Consider the following 17,745-nt stretch of genomic DNA (forward strand, 5'->3'; position numbering starts at 1 on the left):
TTCAGTTTTCGTTATTTCGTAACTATAACACACACACACACACACACACACACACACACACACACACACACACACACACACACACACACACACACACACACACACACACACACACACACACACACACACACACACACACACACACACACACACACACACACACACACACACACACACACACACACACACACACACACACACACACACACACACACACACACACACACACACACACACACACTTACATGAGATCTGGTCTGTAGTGGTGAATCAGGGCACATAGAGCCAGGCCACTCTTCCAGGAGGAGGTCAGGTCACTGACCACAACACCTCCGTATCCCTGAGTCTGCTCCTGGAGCCAGGCCAGCAGCTTACTGGACTGAGAGGAGGACTCTGGAAGACAGGCAGGCAGGCAGGCAGGCAGGCAGGCAGGCAGGCAGGCAGGCAGGCAGACAGACAGACAGACAGACAGACAGACAGACAGACAGACAGACAGACAGACAGACAGACCACAACACCACACTGATCATTTACCACACTAGTTCCCAAACATTCTCATGTCAAGGACCCCCCAAATTGACACTAATTAGACCTGCGGACCCCCATTTGAAGAGATATGCCAGGGACCCCCATAAGAGAAGATTTTTTTACGGCTCTAGCAGTGATTCTCAACCCATTTAATTTCAAGGACCCCCAGTTTGACATTAATTAGTCTTCTACGGACCCCCATTTAATGTAATTTCTATCTCTGGGTCCCCCCAATTTATATTGTAGAATCATCCATTTGTACACTCTGTGTTACAGACCCATAAGGGTCCATTTGGGGGTCCCCGGATCCCAATTACGAGTACAATCAAGTATAATTTTGAGGTATTTGATCTTTACTTTAATCCACTACATCTCAGAGGCAAATATTGATTCCATATCCGCTGTGGATTGTGCTATTAAAAAGATTGAATGCATAATTATTAGCACATGCATTCCATACAGAGCACAGACATACTGTATGACATCATCAACTTGCGACGGGAGCAGCACTCTATTCAGTGAAAAACGTACTATTTAAAAAATAACTAAAATATTTATAACAAAAAACATTGCATGGATACACCTGGGACGTATCCTCAGTGATGTATCCCAAGGAAGGTCATCAGGGTTCCGGGTCTAGCAACATCATACCCCTCACTCAGACGACCCAGCCGGGGTGATCAAGTCCCGACTTACGCCCCAGTAGCTACCCTCAATCAGTCCCACTAGGGAAATAAAATAAAACGTACCCTGTGTGAGTATAGTCTGCAGGGGAACGGGGTCAGGACTTACCCTGATTGAGTACCGGTAGTCTGAGCGAGGGGGGCCGTACGAGACCCCCTAAATCTTCACCCAACCTCGTCTCCTCTCCTGTGGTGACCAGGTGACTGACCTGCAGAAATGTATGTTTAATTTACCTTTGAAATTAAAATCATGATCTTTTGTTTTTTGTGTCCTGACATTTTGCCTTAAATAGGAAAAGATTCTGTCACACAGGGCTCTAAATTAGGGACCCTCCTGTTTTTGTTCCACGATTATTATCCGATAATATTAATAACCAATCTCCATGTTCAGATATGTTCAGTTCACCCCAGAATAGGGTCTCTGGTGTTCAAGTTGTTCAATTAGACAAAAGCTTGTCAAACAAGCTCGTCAAAGCAAACAAAGACAAAGCTTGTCTTTGTTTGTTTTTTGCTATTTTGAACCTCATGTTATCTAATCTATGATGTCTGCTGTCTGAAGGAAGCCAAACTAAAATAGGTTTTACTCTTACAGTATGTACTGTACAGGTACAGATATGTAACTGTACACAAGATGGAACAATAAAGTACAACCTTGACCGTGTTTTAATACTTTAATTTGATATTAACTGTGGGGTCACTGGACGGAGCGCTGTGTGAATCATGGCGTGTGGTTTGCATGTGCGTGTGGTTTGCGTGTGTTTGTGTGTGGTTTGTGTGCGTGTGGTTTGCGCGTGCGTGTGGTTTGCGTGTGGACCTGGGCTGCAGTGAGGACCAGAGGGGTGATGCTAGGGTGTGTCTACCTGGGCTGCAGTGAGGACCAGGGGGGTGATGTTAGGGTGTGTCTACCTGGGCTGCAGTGAGGACCAGGGGGGTGATGTTAGGGTGTGTCTACCTGGGCTGCAGTGAGGACCAGGGGGTGATGTTGGGGTGTGTCTACCTGGGCTGCAGTGAGGACCAGGGGGGTGATGTTAGGGTGTGTCTACCTGGGCTGCAGTGAGGACCAGGGGGGTGATGTTGGGGTGTGTCTACCTGGGCTGCAGTGAGGACCAGGGGGGTGATGTTAGGGTGTGTCTACCTGGGCTGCAGTGAGGACCAGGGGGGTGATGTTAGGGTGTGTCTACCTGGGCTGCAGTGAGGACCAGGGGGGTGATGTTAGGGTGTGTCTACCTGGGCTGCAGTGAGGACCAGGGGGTGATGTTGGGGTGTGTCTACCTGGGCTGCAGTGAGGACCAGGGGGGTGATGTTGGGGTAACGTGTAGCTGGGTCCACGGTGTACAGACACATGTTCTTATGGATGTTCTCGGGAGTGGTCTGAGGAAGGAGGCGATACAGGCTCTCCCTGGACGTCAGAGAGAGAGACAACAGGAGACAGAGAGAGAGACAACAGGAGACAGAGAGAGAGACAACAGGAGACAGAATGAAGGATTATCTAGTCGTAGACCTGGATGCCTGTGAGTGTGAGTGTGAGTGTGAGTGTGAGTGTGTGAGTGTGAGTGTGTGTGTGTGCGCGCACCTCTCAGCCAGGACGTCCAGGAGGTCGTGACCCTGAGCCCAGCTCCGTATCATCCATGCTGTGTCCAGAGCAGCCAGGAAGCCTCGTGCTATCCCCGTTCCCATTGGCCAGAACGGCTGCAACCACACGGACAATCATTCACCCCATTTGGTCTGCTTGAAAACTATCATATCCCATGAAGACACTTTTATATTTTACAGCTACATTCCTTAAGTTTCATGTCTATCGTCTCCCTCTCCTGACAGAGAGAGGTAATGCAATGATGTTTACAACTCAGGGATACCTATGGACCGATTCTGTAACGGGTCTCATGGTCGCAGCCTACGTATTTCCTGTAGGCGGAGACGACACATCTGCGGTTTCCCCGCACCAAGCTTCTACTACAGTGAATGGAAAAGTGACTGATGTTAGTCTGCCTCAAACGTTACTCTTTTACCTGCTTTTTACTAACACTAACATTACAAAGATGCCCAGAACATCGGGATGAACCTGTGTAGTTTATGGCTGCTCCAACAGTAGTGGCAACATAAAAATAAATAAATAAACGGAATGTCAAAATATCTACCGCGGTGGCTGAGACCAGAGCCATATAGTAATGGTTGAGACAAAGCAGTGAAAGGTCCTGAAAGATACATAACGTCAGTCTTACCCACACAAGGCTGCTGTACTATACCTCATACTTTAATGTTTAGTATGCACACATGCACGCACGCACGCACGTTTCAACCAATCTCTCCCTCTCCTCCACACCAGCCCTCACCTCCAGCAGGCTGTCTCCCACCAGCGTGATCAACAGCCGGTGTCCGTGCACGGTGCGGGCCCGGGCGGCGTTCTCCGAGGCGTACATGCAGGTGAAGTCGAACAGCGCCACGTCCGGCTGCCCGTAGTGGTTCATGGCGAAGTCCAGCGACGGCAGCCTGTGGTTGGTGGAGAAGTCCGCCGCCTCTCGGGCGTACGCCTGCAGTGCATGCTGGTCCACGTTCTGGCGCGAGAGGAGCAGCGCCGTTTCCACGTAGTCCTGATGCAAAGTAGTGCATTCATTAACCCATTCTGACCTGAGATCAGATTCATACGAGGTTTCCACTGGACACACACTGGTCTGATTAACCCATTCTGACCTGAGATCAGATTCTAAAAAATGTCAGTCGTTCTTTGATTTTTCAAAAAATAGCAGATCTACAAGCTCATAGCGCGCCACTCGGTGGCGCGCTACGAGCTTGTAGATCTGCTATTTTTCAATAGCTAAAGCATAACATGATGCTAACACCAAGATGGGTTCCCGTTCAGAATGGGTCAAGTCATTATTATTGGTACGACAGGTAATCAAACTAATGGATAGAATTCAGAGGTCAAGAGGTCGAGTCTGTGGACGGACAGGATATCTTTGGTAAAGATAGCAATGATATCCTGATGAAGGCTGCATACTAATAGGCTCAAACGTTGCCGTTTCCCTATTAAAGTTTTTTCACTGCATTTGAAGACAGTGTGCGAGTATTCGTTTATTCTGGTACGGCTGTACCAGTTTATTCTGGTACGGCCGGATCAGTTTATTCTGGTATGGCCGTACCAGTTTATTCTGGTACGGTTGTACCCGTTTATTTTGCCGTACCAGTTTATTCTGGTACAGTTGTACCAGTTTATTCTGGTACGGCTGTACCAGTTTATTCTGGTACGTTTGTACCAGGCTGTACCAGTTTATTCTGGTACGGCTGTACCAGTTTATTCTGGTACGGCTGTACCAGGCTGTACCAGTTTATTCTGGTAGGGTCGTACCAGTTTATTTTGGCTTCTACGATAGTTCTTCTTACCTGTATAATGACTCCCTTCTCCAGGAGGCTGTGCTTCTTGGCCGTCATTACGAAGTAGTGAGTGTCATCCTTGTAGTACACGATGTTCTCTAGGTCAATTCCTGGAGGAAACAATTAGTACACGATGTTCTCTAGGTCAATTCCTGGAGGAAACAATTAGTTCACGATGTTCTCTAGGTCAATTCCTGGAGGAAACAATTAGTACACGATGTTCTCTAGGTCAATTCCTGGAGGAAACAATTAGTACACGATGTTCTCTAGGTCAATTCCTGGAGGAAACAATTAGTTCACGATGTTCTCTAGGTCAATTCCTGGAGGAAACAATTAGTTCACGATGTTCTCTAGGTCAATTCCTGGAGGAAACAATTCGTTCACGATGTTCTCTAGGTCAATTCCTGGATGACACAGATATAAATATAAAAGGATGTCACCATTATTCTTGTTGACGAAATGTTTTACTTCATATTGTGACACTTCCGCCCAATTCAATGACTCATTTAAAAAAATCTCCTTTTGAATAAATGAAGGTACATTTTGATAGAAAAAGGTCTGACCGGTGTCATGCCGCAGTTCCTGGAAGAACCTCTGATTGAAGATGAACGCCACTCCGCTGATCTCCTCCACCTTGGCCTCAGCGCTCGTGTTCCTGTTTTTGAAGTTAGCCGTGATGGCGATGGCCAGCTTCCCTCGGAACTCCTTGCGTCTGAAACCTTATATGATAAACATATACCGGTATATAGGAAGTCAATAAATAATATATATTCTGGAGCATAGATGGAGTGCCTGTGATTTTTGTACTTTTTCCTGTTTTGCACGTGTCTATTATGTGGTTATAATATTCAAATATGTCTTCCCTGCAGAGTCTGTCTAGTGTGTGATTTAAAAGAAATTGAAAATGAAATTCATCTTTTGTTTTACTGCCCATTATATGAAGAATTAAGACATGTTTTTTGTAAAATGACAACCATCTGTGCTGACTTTTTCTGGTTGGAGGACTATGAAAAACTGGAATTTTGTTTTAGGAAAGGTGAAGTGCATAAAGAGACCTTGAAGATGGAGTTTTGGCAGACTTTTTATGCAGGGCGTGGGAAATAAGGCAGAATGTTTTGTTTGTGTAAAAAAAAAAAAAAGAAGGGAATATCAACAAAACATATCTGTTTATTGTACACAATGCAATATTGAATGTAATGATATGGTGTGTCCTGTAAGCCCATGTGGGCTGGGCGCCTTTGGTGCATGACACAAACATAAATAAATCTATCTATCTATATATGTCTTCCCTGTGTATTTTTGGTTTCTTCCTGAAAGCTGAAAGCCGTTGAGTCAAAAGGCCCAGTCGAAATACACCACTGTAGTGACATCATCATAACCCTAACCCCTCCCTGTGGGCGGGGCTTAAGTTCAGGTGGGTGGTGCCAAGGTGAAAACCAGGCATGCTTGGGGCGCGTTTGTAAATAGCGCTTTGTGTACTGTGCAATGCAAGCTAATAGGCGAGTGCGCTCCGGGGCGAGTGCGCTCCCGGGGCGGTATTTCCGAACGCGCCCCTTTATGAACTGGTGGGTGGGGCCACATGAAAACATAATTTTAACACTTTCTGTACACTCTTTCTTAAAGAAACCTTCCGCTGAGTATAATCATAATACCCGATGATCATGTTTTAGGGAGGAAAGAAATCACGGCACTCCATCTTTAAAGGTAGAGTAAGTGATTTCACTTAATTCAAATATCACTTATTTTTTTTGTTTTGTTGTGATAATCCTCTCTACTATAGAGTGTGCTGACCATATAAGGAGTTCCTCCCTGTCCCCAGTTAACCCCTGGGGGTCAAAAAACCTTAGGTTTCGTTTTTGACTCTCTATCCTGATTGGACGAAGGCTTAGGTCCCACAGCCAAAAACGAAACCTAAGGTTTTTTGAGTGAAATCACTTACTCTACCTTTAAGGTCTCCTTATGCACTTCACCAGAAGCCAGTGTCTTTTATTGACTATTATTACACGGTGTGCAGTGATTGGTTGTAAGGAACGTACCAGCCAGTGTGTTTTATTGACTATTATTACACAGTGTGCAGTGATTGGTTGTAAGGAACGTACCAGCCAGTGTGTTTTATTGACTATTATTACACAATGTGCAGTGATTGGCTGTAAGGAACGTATCAGCCAGTGTGTTTTATTGACTATTATTACACGGTGTGCAGTGATTGGCTGTAAGGAACGTACCAGCCAGTGTGTTTTATTGACTATTATTACACGGTGAGCAGTGATTGGCTGTAAGGAACGTACCAGCCAGTGTGTTTTATTGACTATTATTACACGGTGAGCAGTGATTGGCTGTAAGGAATGTACCAGCCAGTGTGTTTTATTGACTATTATTACACGGTGTGCAGTGATTGGTTGTAAGGAACGTACCAGCCAGCGTGTTCCGTCGTCCATCAGCTCCAATGATGACATCAAACTCCAGCTGGCTGACGGGATGGGATTTGGGATGCACCAAAATTCTCCATCCCACCTCTGTGGAAATAATACATTTATATTATCCCATTCTGACCTGAGATCAGATTCATACGAGGTTTCCACTGGACACACACTGGTCTGATTAACCCATATCTGACCTGAGATCAGATTCTAAAAATGTCAGTCGTTCCTCGATTTTTCAAAAATAGCAGACCTACAAGCTCGTAGCGCGCCACTCGGTGGCGCGCTATGAGCTTGTAGATCTGCTATTTTTCAATAGCTAAAGCATGACATGATGCTAAACACCAAAATGGGTTCCCGGTCAGAATGGGTTAAATTATAATAATATATAAACAGTTGGTCCGACAATGAATCAACTCAACCAATGGGTGTTACTTCTGTGTTTCTGGTGTTCTGGCGGCTCCAGCAGTTCCTTGAACTCCACGTTGACGTGAACCTCCACCCCCAACAACAGCGCCACCTTCAGGAGCACCAACTGGAGCTGCCGGATACCTGCAGAAAGAGATAAGTAAGTAGGTAGCCTTGCCGAGCCATGAGGTCCATAGGGGCAGGAGCCTATCTCCTGTTTCTGTAGCGTGAGGCAGCTTGATGTACAAGTACACCCCCTGGACATGTACATGTAGTATGTCGTAGGGACTTACCCCCAATCCAACCCTTGATGCTGAGTGTCAAGCAGGGAGGCACTGGGTCCCATTTTTACAGTCTTTGGTATGACCCGGCCAGGGATCGAACCCCCGACCTCCCAGTCTCAGGGCGAACACTCTAACCACAAGGCCACTGAGCTGGTAGAGAGATAGGGCTGGTATATGCCCTTTTTTGGCAGAGGCCTTTTTGGGGCGGTTCCGGTTCTGATAATTGGACCGACTCACTGATATGGTCGATGGATCCCGCGCAGAACTTCCCATAGAACTTCTTGGCCCCGAGGCCCCTCAGGTCGTGGATGGTGAAGGGCCACAGGTGGAGGACGTTGTTCCTGGAGAACCCGTCTCTCTTCTCCAGCAGAACCACCCGAGCCCCCATGAAGCCCAGCTCCACCGCCGTCCGCAGCCCACAGGGACCTGCTCCAATCACCACGCACTGAGAGGGGACAGAGAGACATGGTCAGACCAATCACCACGCACTGAGGAGACAGAGAGACATGGTCAGACCAATCACCACTCACTGAGGAGACAGAGAGACATGGTCAGACCAATCACCACTCACTGAGGAGACAGAGAGACATGGTCAGACCAATCACCACGCACTGAGAGGGGACAGAGAGACATGGTCAGACCAATCACCACTCACTGAGGAGACAGAGAGACATGGTCAGACCAATCACCACTCACTGAGGAGACAGAGAGACATGGTCAGACCAATCACCACTCACTGAGGAGACAGAGAGACATGGTCAGACCAATCACCACTCACTGAGGAGACAGAGAGACATGGTCAGACCAATCACCACGCACTGAGAGGGGACAGAGAGACATGGTCAGACCAATCACCACTCACTGAGGAGACAGAGAGACATGGTCAGACCAATCACCACGCACTGAGAGGGGACAGAGAGACATGGTCAGACCAATCACCACTCACTGAGGAGACAGAGAGACATGGTCAGACCAATCACCACGCACTGAGAGGGGACAGAGAGACATGGTCAGACCAATCACCACTCACTGAGGAGACAGAGAGACATGGTCAGACCAATCACCACGCACTGAGAGGGGACAGAGAGACATGGTCAGACCAATCACCACTCACTGAGGAGACAGAGAGACATGGTCAGACCAATCACCACGCACTGAGAGGGGACAGAGAGACATGGTCAGACCAATCACCACTCACTGAGGAGACAGAGAGACATGGTCAGACCAATCACCACGCACTGAGAGGGGACAGAGAGACATGGTCAGACCAATCACCACTCACTGAGGAGACAGAGAGACATGGTCAGACCAATCACCACGCACTGAGAGGGGACAGAGAGACATGGTCAGACCAATCACCACTCACTGAGGAGACAGAGAGACATGGTCAGACCAATCACCACGCACTGAGAGGGGACAGAGAGACATGGTCAGACCAATCACCACTCACTGAGGAGACAGAGAGACATGGTCAGACCAATCACCACGCACTGAGAGGGGACAGAGAGACATGGTCAGACCAATCACCACTCACTGAGGAGACAGAGAGACATGGTCAGACCAATCACCACGCACTGAGAGGGGACAGAGAGACATGGTCAGACCAATCACCACACACTGAGGAGACAGAGAGACATGGTCAGACCAATCACCACGCACTGAGAGGGGACAGAGAGACATGGTCAGACCAATCACCACTCACTGAGGAGACAGAGAGACATGGTCAGACCAATCACCACGCACTGAGAGGGGACAGAGAGACATGGTCAGACCAATCACCACGCACTGAGGAGACAGAGAGACATGGTCAGACCAATCACCACGCACTGAGGAGACAGAGAGACATGGTCAGACCAATCACCACGCACTGAGGAGACAGAGAGACATGGTCAGACCAATCACCACGCACTGAGGAGACAGAGAGACATGGTCAGACCAATCACCACGCACTGAGAGGGGACAGAGAGACATGGTCAGACCAATCACCACGCACTGAGGAGACAGAGAGACATGGTCAGACCAATCACCACGCACTGAGGAGACAGAGAGACATGGTCAGACCAATCACCACGCACTGAGGAGACAGAGAGACATGGTCAGACCAATCACCACGCACTGAGAGGGGACAGAGAGACATGGTCAGACCAATCACCACGCACTGAGAGGGGACAGAGAGACATGGTCAGACCAATCACCTGAACGCACTGAGGAGACAGAGAGACAAGGTCAGACCAATCACCACGCACTGAGGAGACAGAGACACATGGTCAGACCAATCACCACGCACTGAGGAGACAGAGAGACATGGTCAGACCAATCACCACGCACTGAGGAGACAGAGAGACATGGTCAGACCAATCACCACGCACTGAGAGGGGACAGAGAGACATGGTCAGACCAATCACCACGCACTGAGGAGACAGAGAGACATGGTCAGACCAATCACCACGCACTGAGGAGACAGAGAGACATGGTCAGACCAATCACCACGCACTGAGGAGACAGAGAGACATGGTCAGACCAATCACCACGCACTGAGGAGACAGAGAGACATGGTCAGACCAATCACCACGCACTGAGGAGACAGAGAGACATGGTCAGACCAATCACCACGCACTGAGGAGACAGAGAGACATGGTCAGACCAATCACCACGCACTGAGGAGACAGAGAGACATGGTCAGACCAATCACCACGCACTGAGGAGACAGAGAGACATGGTCAGACCAATCACCACACACTGAGGAGACAGAGAGACATGGTCAGACCAATCACCACGCACTGAGGAGACAGAGAGACATGGTCAGACCAATCACCACGCACTGAGGAGACAGAGAGACATGGTCAGACCAATCACCACGCACTGAGGAGACAGAGAGACATGGTCAGACCAATCACCACGCACTGAGGAGACAGAGAGACATGGTCAGACCAATCACCACGCACTGAGAGGGGACAGAGAGACATGGTCAGACCAATCACCTGAACGCACTGAGGAGACAGAGAGACAAGGTCAGACCAATCACCACGCACTGAGGAGACAGAGACACATGGTCAGACCAATCACCACGCACTGAGGAGACAGAGAGACATGGTCAGACCAATCACCACGCACTGAGGAGACAGAGAGACATGGTCAGACCAATCACCACGCACTGAGAGGGGACAGAGAGACATGGTCAGACCAATCACCACGCACTGAGGAGACAGAGAGACATGGTCAGACCAATCACCACGCACTGAGAGGGGACAGAGAGACATGGTCAGACCAATCACCTGAACGCACTGAGGAGACAGAGAGACAAGGTCAGACCAATCACCACGCACTGAGGAGACAGAGACACATGGTCAGACCAATCACCACGCACTGAGGAGACAGAGAGACATGGTCAGACCAATCACCACGCACTGAGGAGACAGAGAGACATGGTCAGACCAATCACCACGCACTGAGAGGGGACAGAGAGACATGGTCAGACCAATCACCACGCACTGAGGAGACAGAGAGACATGGTCAGACCAATCACCACGCACTGAGGAGACAGAGAGACATGGTCAGACCAATCACCACGCACTGAGGAGACAGAGAGACATGGTCAGACCAATCACCACGCACTGAGGAGACAGAGAGACATGGTCAGACCAATCACCACGCACTGAGGAGACAGAGAGACATGGTCAGACCAATCACCACGCACTGAGAGGGGACAGAGAGACATGGTCAGACCAATCACCTGAACGCACTGAGGAGACAGAGAGACAAGGTCAGACCAATCACCACGCACTGAGGAGACAGAGACACATGGTCAGACCAATCACCACGCACTGAGGAGACAGAGAGACATGGTCAGACCAATCACCACGCACTGAGGAGACAGAGAGACATGGTCAGACCAATCACCACGCACTGAGAGGGGACAGAGAGACATGGTCAGACCAATCACCACGCACTGAGGAGACAGAGAGACATGGTCAGACCAATCACCACGCACTGAGGAGACAGAGAGACATGGTCAGACCAATCACCACGCACTGAGGAGACAGAGAGACATGGTCAGACCAATCACCACGCACTGAGGAGACAGAGAGACATGGTCAGACCAATCACCACTCACTGTTCTCTCAGACAGTTGATTCTTCATATCCATATAAGCGGCCTGGATGATTTGTTTATTTTTCAATCACAGTTCTTATATGAGGCGATCTAAGATCAAGAGGGAATACAATGCAAATATATATATATGAGGATTATAATGCAAATATCTTCTTCTCTTGCTCTCACGGTCGCATATCTTTTCTCTCTCTCTTCTCTTCTCTCCCTCATGTTTCTATCCTGCCCGTCTTCCCCTGGAGCACCCCTCTACACTGCCTCTTCGGAACTTCGGAATTCTACACATGGAATTGGCGAACTGGTCTTTAAACGCTATTGACAAAATCTTCTCAACAAGGATATTGGGATCGGAGGAGCCCAGCGAAGACGTTTATCTGTTTGGCTTCATGATAACGAGGTCTGTTGCTGATTGGAGTGAGCACTGCTCTTGTGCATCGCAAAATCGGAAAGATGGGAACTTTTAACGGGGACCCCTAAGTTGACTTTTTTTAATGGGACCCCTAAATTGCCCGTCATGATAATTGACCCGAGCAGAGCAGTATAGGAGCTCGGACCGGTGGCGATCGGAGCTCAGACTAAAGCGATCGTAGGATCGCTGAATGGAAAGGTGGACACCATGCTGGGGGGGGGGGGACTCGCTGCACAAGGCCGGAAGATCGAAAACAACACGGAGAGACTCCTCAATGCCCTGCACGGTCTGTTGAGGGCCAGAGACATATAGAGACCAATGAGCCATTATACATTCCCTCGCTCAAAAACAAGAACAACATTGTCCTCCAGAAGAGAAAAAGACAGTGCTGAGGGAGAACTCCCTCCCCCCTCCCCCCTCCCCCCTCCCCCCCGCCCCGCCCCTATCTTCACGGAACACCTGTTGTTGTGACTCTGGACCGGCACGAGCAAGGGCGTCTCTACAGCAGCTGACCTTGCATGCATCTCAGAAGAACTCTCACTCACACACACACACACACACACACACACACACACACACACACACACACGAACTCATGGACTAATAAGTCACATACACACCCACACACACACCCGCCTCCCATCCCACCCCACCCCCTCCCCTCCCCTCCCACGCAGTTTCTTCCTTGATGGAATGGCGTGGGAGTAGTGCTTTTTTTATGCCCATAACCACCCCAACCCCTCACCCTGAGTTGTGAACAAGTATTACCAGCTTTACTTGAAATGTGATGTGATGTCTTCTTATGCTCTCCCCCCCCCCCCCCCTCTCTTCTTTGTTTTTCTGAGATGTACGGAGATGAAGTCTTGGAGCCGCGTGAAGCTGCCTGCCTGTTGTTGCTGTTGTAACACTTCAATTTCCCCTCTGGGATTAATTAATAAAGTATATCTATCCATAAAGTACATGAAGCTGTGGATGTGCGCCCTCTACCGATACCGACGTCAAGACTTCGGTGCTCTATTCCATTAGTAAGATAGGAGAATACTCAGCATGCGGCCTCAGACTAGGTACACAGTAAAATCATTGGTTTTAGTATCTAATGTTTGACTGCAGTGCACCGTCCATAGCACAGCAAAGAATAAATACAAATATAGCATGCTTTTGTAGGCATAAGTAAAGAAGCAGCGGCGGCTTACTGTGGTGTTTGCACAGGCGTGGCCCTTCATGTACTCTGGATGCGAGGCCCTCTTGTCCAGCTTGGCCCACAGGCCGCTGGCCTTCCAGTAGTTCAGACGCTCTTTGATGGTGTGGTACAGAGGCTGCTCGGGCGGCCTGCCGCCGCCGCCGTGCGAGAGCTGGAGATGTGCGCACAGCTGGCTGAAGGCGCGGAGCGTGGCCCTGCAGGTGGTCGCCTGGACGAAGTCATCAAACAGCTCCTGGGCGTGGCTCTCCGAGTCGGCCCCATCTCCCCCCATGGCGACCCCGGAGCCAGGAGGAGACCCAGGGGAGGGCAACGCAGAGCCAGGAGGACACCCAGGGGAGGGCAACGCAGAGCCAGGACACCCAGGGGAGGGCAACGCAGAGCCAGGAGGACACCCAGGGGAGGGCAACGCAGAGCCAGGACACCCAGGGGAGGGCAACGCAGAGCCAGGAGGACACCCAGGGGAGGGCAACGCAGAGCCAGGAGGACACCCAGGGGAGGGCAACGCAGAGCCAGGACACCCAGGGGAGGGCAACGCAGAGCCAGGAGGACACCCAGGGGAGGGCAACGCAGAGCCAGGAGGACACCCAGGGGAGGGCAACGCAGAGCCAGGACACCTAGGGGAGGGCAGGGTCTCCTGTTGACGACGTCAGTGTCCGACTCCAGCTCGGCTTCAGGGAAAATATTAAAACAGAGAGCACAGTATGGCTACGTTAAAACAGATAATCAAACTCACACTTTTGCCGCATTGTAACGTGGTGTATATAGTTATTAGTTAACATCAGTCATTACACAATTCCTTTTAATAACTATATAAATCTGACTGTCTTAATTGGTAGGGTAAGTGATTTTAGGTATTTTAAAACGATTAAAGTACTATTCTGATTTGTTCAATAAAATGGGTCCTCTATAGCAGGGGTTCCCAAACCTTTCCATGTCAAGGACCCACAAATTGACACTAATTAGCCCCACGGACCCCAATTTGAAAAGATATGGCAGGGACCCCCATGAGAGAAGGTTTTTACGGCTCTAGCAGTGATTCTCAACCCGTTTAATTTCAAGGACCCCCAGTTTCACATGAATTAGTCTACGGATTTAATCTCTGGGACTCCCAATTTATATTGTAAAATCAATGTTATTTTAACTCTGAGAGTGTACAAATGGAACCAAACGGGGTTCCATTTGTACACTCTCAGAGTTACAGACCCATAAGGGGCCATTTGGTTCCAAACTATCATTTAGCTGGGGACCCCCTGGAACTCCCTCAAGGACCCCTGGGGGTCCCCGGACCCCACTTTGGGAAGCACTGCTCTATAGCAATGATTCCTATGAGAATGTATTTATTCAACACTTATTTTAACAAATTAAGACATTTTGTGAAAATGACAAAAATGACCTACTGTTGGCAAGGGCTTTAAGAAGTGCCATGCCAAAGCCCAACTAAAACCTTCTATGGTTTTCAAATCACAGTACGGAATTGTTGCCGGAATTGTGTCCATTTTCAGTGTGGGCATCCATCTGGGTAAACAATGGGTGTCAGAATGACCATACATGTGTGTTTGTTTACAACACAGTGGGAGCATAATGACCCTTTCACATCCCAGACCCTTCCGCACCAAGCACCGAGACACACGCACACAGAGACACACACACACACACACACACACACACACACACACATGCACACACACCGACACACAGTATTATTAAACAAGATCATGCTAATAAATTGGGAATGCGGTAAGCCCAAATCACAACTGACAAAATACAAAACTATATCTTTAAACAGACAAAGCCAAGAGTATACTGCCATACCACAGATGTTTTTTTCCCCCTCATAAAATGACAGGATTTAGTACCCCTCAAAAATGCACATATACATTACACTCACAAATAAGGGAATTCAAATAGTATAAAGATAGTTTAATATTACTCACCGTGTACTCAGTTGTCTGTCTCAGACATAGTGTAGTTTACGGTGCCCGGTTGGTTGACAGGTGCAAGTCACAGCTAGTCCAAGTCAAACTTCAGCTACAACAATTATACTCCACAGCAGACGTCATCGTATACCTTCACTACAGACTAGAGTCTTCTACGCCACCTTCACAACCTTCCATTGGTCCTGCAACGGGCGTTATGCCTCTACGATGACCTTACAGCACACACACACACACACACACACACACACACACACACACACACACACACACACAGAGACTGGAAAGGACACTCCTCCCACACTGTATACACGTGAACACATGAACTCCAATCTTGCAGCACAGAGGAGACGGATTAGGATCTAGAAAGCTTAGAGACTTTAGGATCAGGAAGGGAGAGATCTTTAACAACATCTTTAATTGCTCAAATAGAGGGCATATGCACATGCATTAAAGTGAGTGGCCAGAGAGTAGTTTTTTGCCACTCCGTAGGCGTTCCTGCAAAACTTCCGGGTTTGATGATGATGTCACATGCATACACTCTATTGCTTCAGAATACTAGCTGTGACTCTAAATAACAAATAAATAAAAAAACTCTAGACAGTGTTTTATCTGGTTTGTACCAGATACAACTTAAGTGAATGATACAAACATTGAGCTGGAGCCAATGTCCACTCCCCCCTGGCTCCAATTGTGTATATGATGTGGCTGTACTGTAACCAAGTAGGCCTACTTGGAATATAATCATTGGATTAAGCTCTCCGACAGTGTGCATACATGGGGACAGCAAAAAGCATGGGTTAATCTTACGGTCCAATATGTGTTTGTGGAAGTATAATGCTGCGCACGCACACACACACACACACACACACACACACACACACACAGTAAGTAGAACTGAATGGACAGCATTAACTCTTCTTTTAAATAATCCCTCCGTCTCCTTCCCTCACACACCTAATCCACTGCTGTGCTTCAGCTGTTCTCTTAACAGCTCCACCCGTAGATGAGATATGTCTCCCTCTAGTGGTGAAGGAACACAACTGCAGACTGAGGGACGGGTGGTGTAATGACACACACTAGTAGTAGAAAGAGAATGAAATCCCACAGTCTCAGTTGTAGTAAGAGTCTTATTTAACAATTTAGACCTGAGTTCGATTCTACAAATTCCTTCTAAATGCTGACAGTTTTCTGAAAAAGCTCAGTGGTTCTCAAACATTTTCATGTCAAGGACCCCCAGAATTATCTGTATTTGGCCGCGGACTCCCATCTGAAAAAATATTGTTCCAGGGACCCCGGCCAGAAGCAAAGATACGATTTAAAAACGTTCGCTCTGAAAGAATATATATTCAAAGATTTGTGCCACACTTTCACGATTTTTCAAAAATAGCAGATCTACAAGCTCGTAGCGCGGCACCGAGTGCTATAACAATGTTTTAAAACACCTAAAGGGGTACTTCCCACCCAGTATGGGTTAATAGGATCGGCGCAGGCCTTCGTCACTCGTCTCGTGTCAGAATTCTGACACAAGGCCTGCGCGCCGAAACGCGTTTGTCTGGTCTGACTGCTGCTGATCCTATTAAATAAGACTCTTACTAGAACTGAAGAGTTCTCAGACACACACTAGTAGGACAACAGACAACTAACTACCCAGTGCAGTGTTCTGTCCTCGGTCTAGACTAGACAGTGCAGTGTTCTGTCCTCGGTCTAGACTAGACAGTGCAGTGTTCTGTCCTCGGTACTCTAGACTAGACAGTGCAGTGTTCCGTCCTTGGTCCATGCAGTCTCAAATATCCTCCCGGCACTAATAGATTGTGAAAAGTACAGTTGACCTTAAGCCGTTGCCGTGGATACGATACGGCTTTCCATCATGTCCGTGAAATGATAATTACTGAATGACAACAAGCCGTCTGACATGTCTCTCTTCCCCTTTATCTAAATGGACAGTAGACTGGATAATAGGGGCTCCATGCTAAAGCCCTTATCCATAAACTATTTTGAAAAACATTTTTGAATAGTTAAAATAGCCGATTTACAAGCTCACAGTGTGTCGATGTAGATCGGCTGGTTGAACTATTCAAAAATGATTTTCAAAATAGTAAATAAAGGCAAAGTAGTTTATAGGAATAAGGGGTTTAGCTGGACGAACGTGAGAGAGAGAAACAGAGAAACATTTTCATGTCAAGGACCCCCAAAAATATATGTAATTGGCTGCCGACCCGCCCATCTGAAAATATGTTGTTCCAGGGACCGGACAAAACTATGAACATGAATTAAATGTACTCAAATTAGAAGGCAATACTGGTTTGTGATTCTTTATGTCTCAAATGATTTTAAAATACAGTGACATTAAAACCATTAAACACATTACACAAAACTTTAAAATGTGTGTCATA

General features: G+C 48.0%; 1 protein-coding gene across 1 annotated transcript in view; it reads right to left on the minus strand.

Annotated features, from left to right (window-relative positions):
- Window positions 1-13,686, minus strand: part of mical3b (microtubule associated monooxygenase, calponin and LIM domain containing 3b) — a gene marked incomplete at its 5' end in the record, with an annotated part of 31,587 nt that extends 17,901 nt beyond the window's left edge. The window contains 11 exons of the mRNA XM_080757493.1: window positions 246-393; window positions 1,321-1,420; window positions 2,439-2,610; window positions 2,785-2,900; window positions 3,545-3,802; window positions 4,593-4,693; window positions 5,147-5,302; window positions 6,998-7,099; window positions 7,439-7,555; window positions 7,933-8,140; window positions 13,408-13,686. Of these exons, the coding sequence (XP_080613619.1) occupies window positions 246-393; window positions 1,321-1,420; window positions 2,439-2,610; window positions 2,785-2,900; window positions 3,545-3,802; window positions 4,593-4,693; window positions 5,147-5,302; window positions 6,998-7,099; window positions 7,439-7,555; window positions 7,933-8,140; window positions 13,408-13,686 (1,757 nt within the window). The remainder of the gene's footprint in view (window positions 1-245; window positions 394-1,320; window positions 1,421-2,438; window positions 2,611-2,784; window positions 2,901-3,544; window positions 3,803-4,592; window positions 4,694-5,146; window positions 5,303-6,997; window positions 7,100-7,438; window positions 7,556-7,932; window positions 8,141-13,407) is intronic.
- Window positions 13,687-17,745: the final 4,059 nt, after the last annotated feature.

Source organism: Protomyctophum bolini (genome assembly GCF_963924005.1).
Source record: "Protomyctophum bolini genome assembly, chromosome: 23".
NCBI classification, from domain to species: domain Eukaryota; kingdom Metazoa; phylum Chordata; class Actinopteri; order Myctophiformes; family Myctophidae; genus Protomyctophum; species Protomyctophum bolini.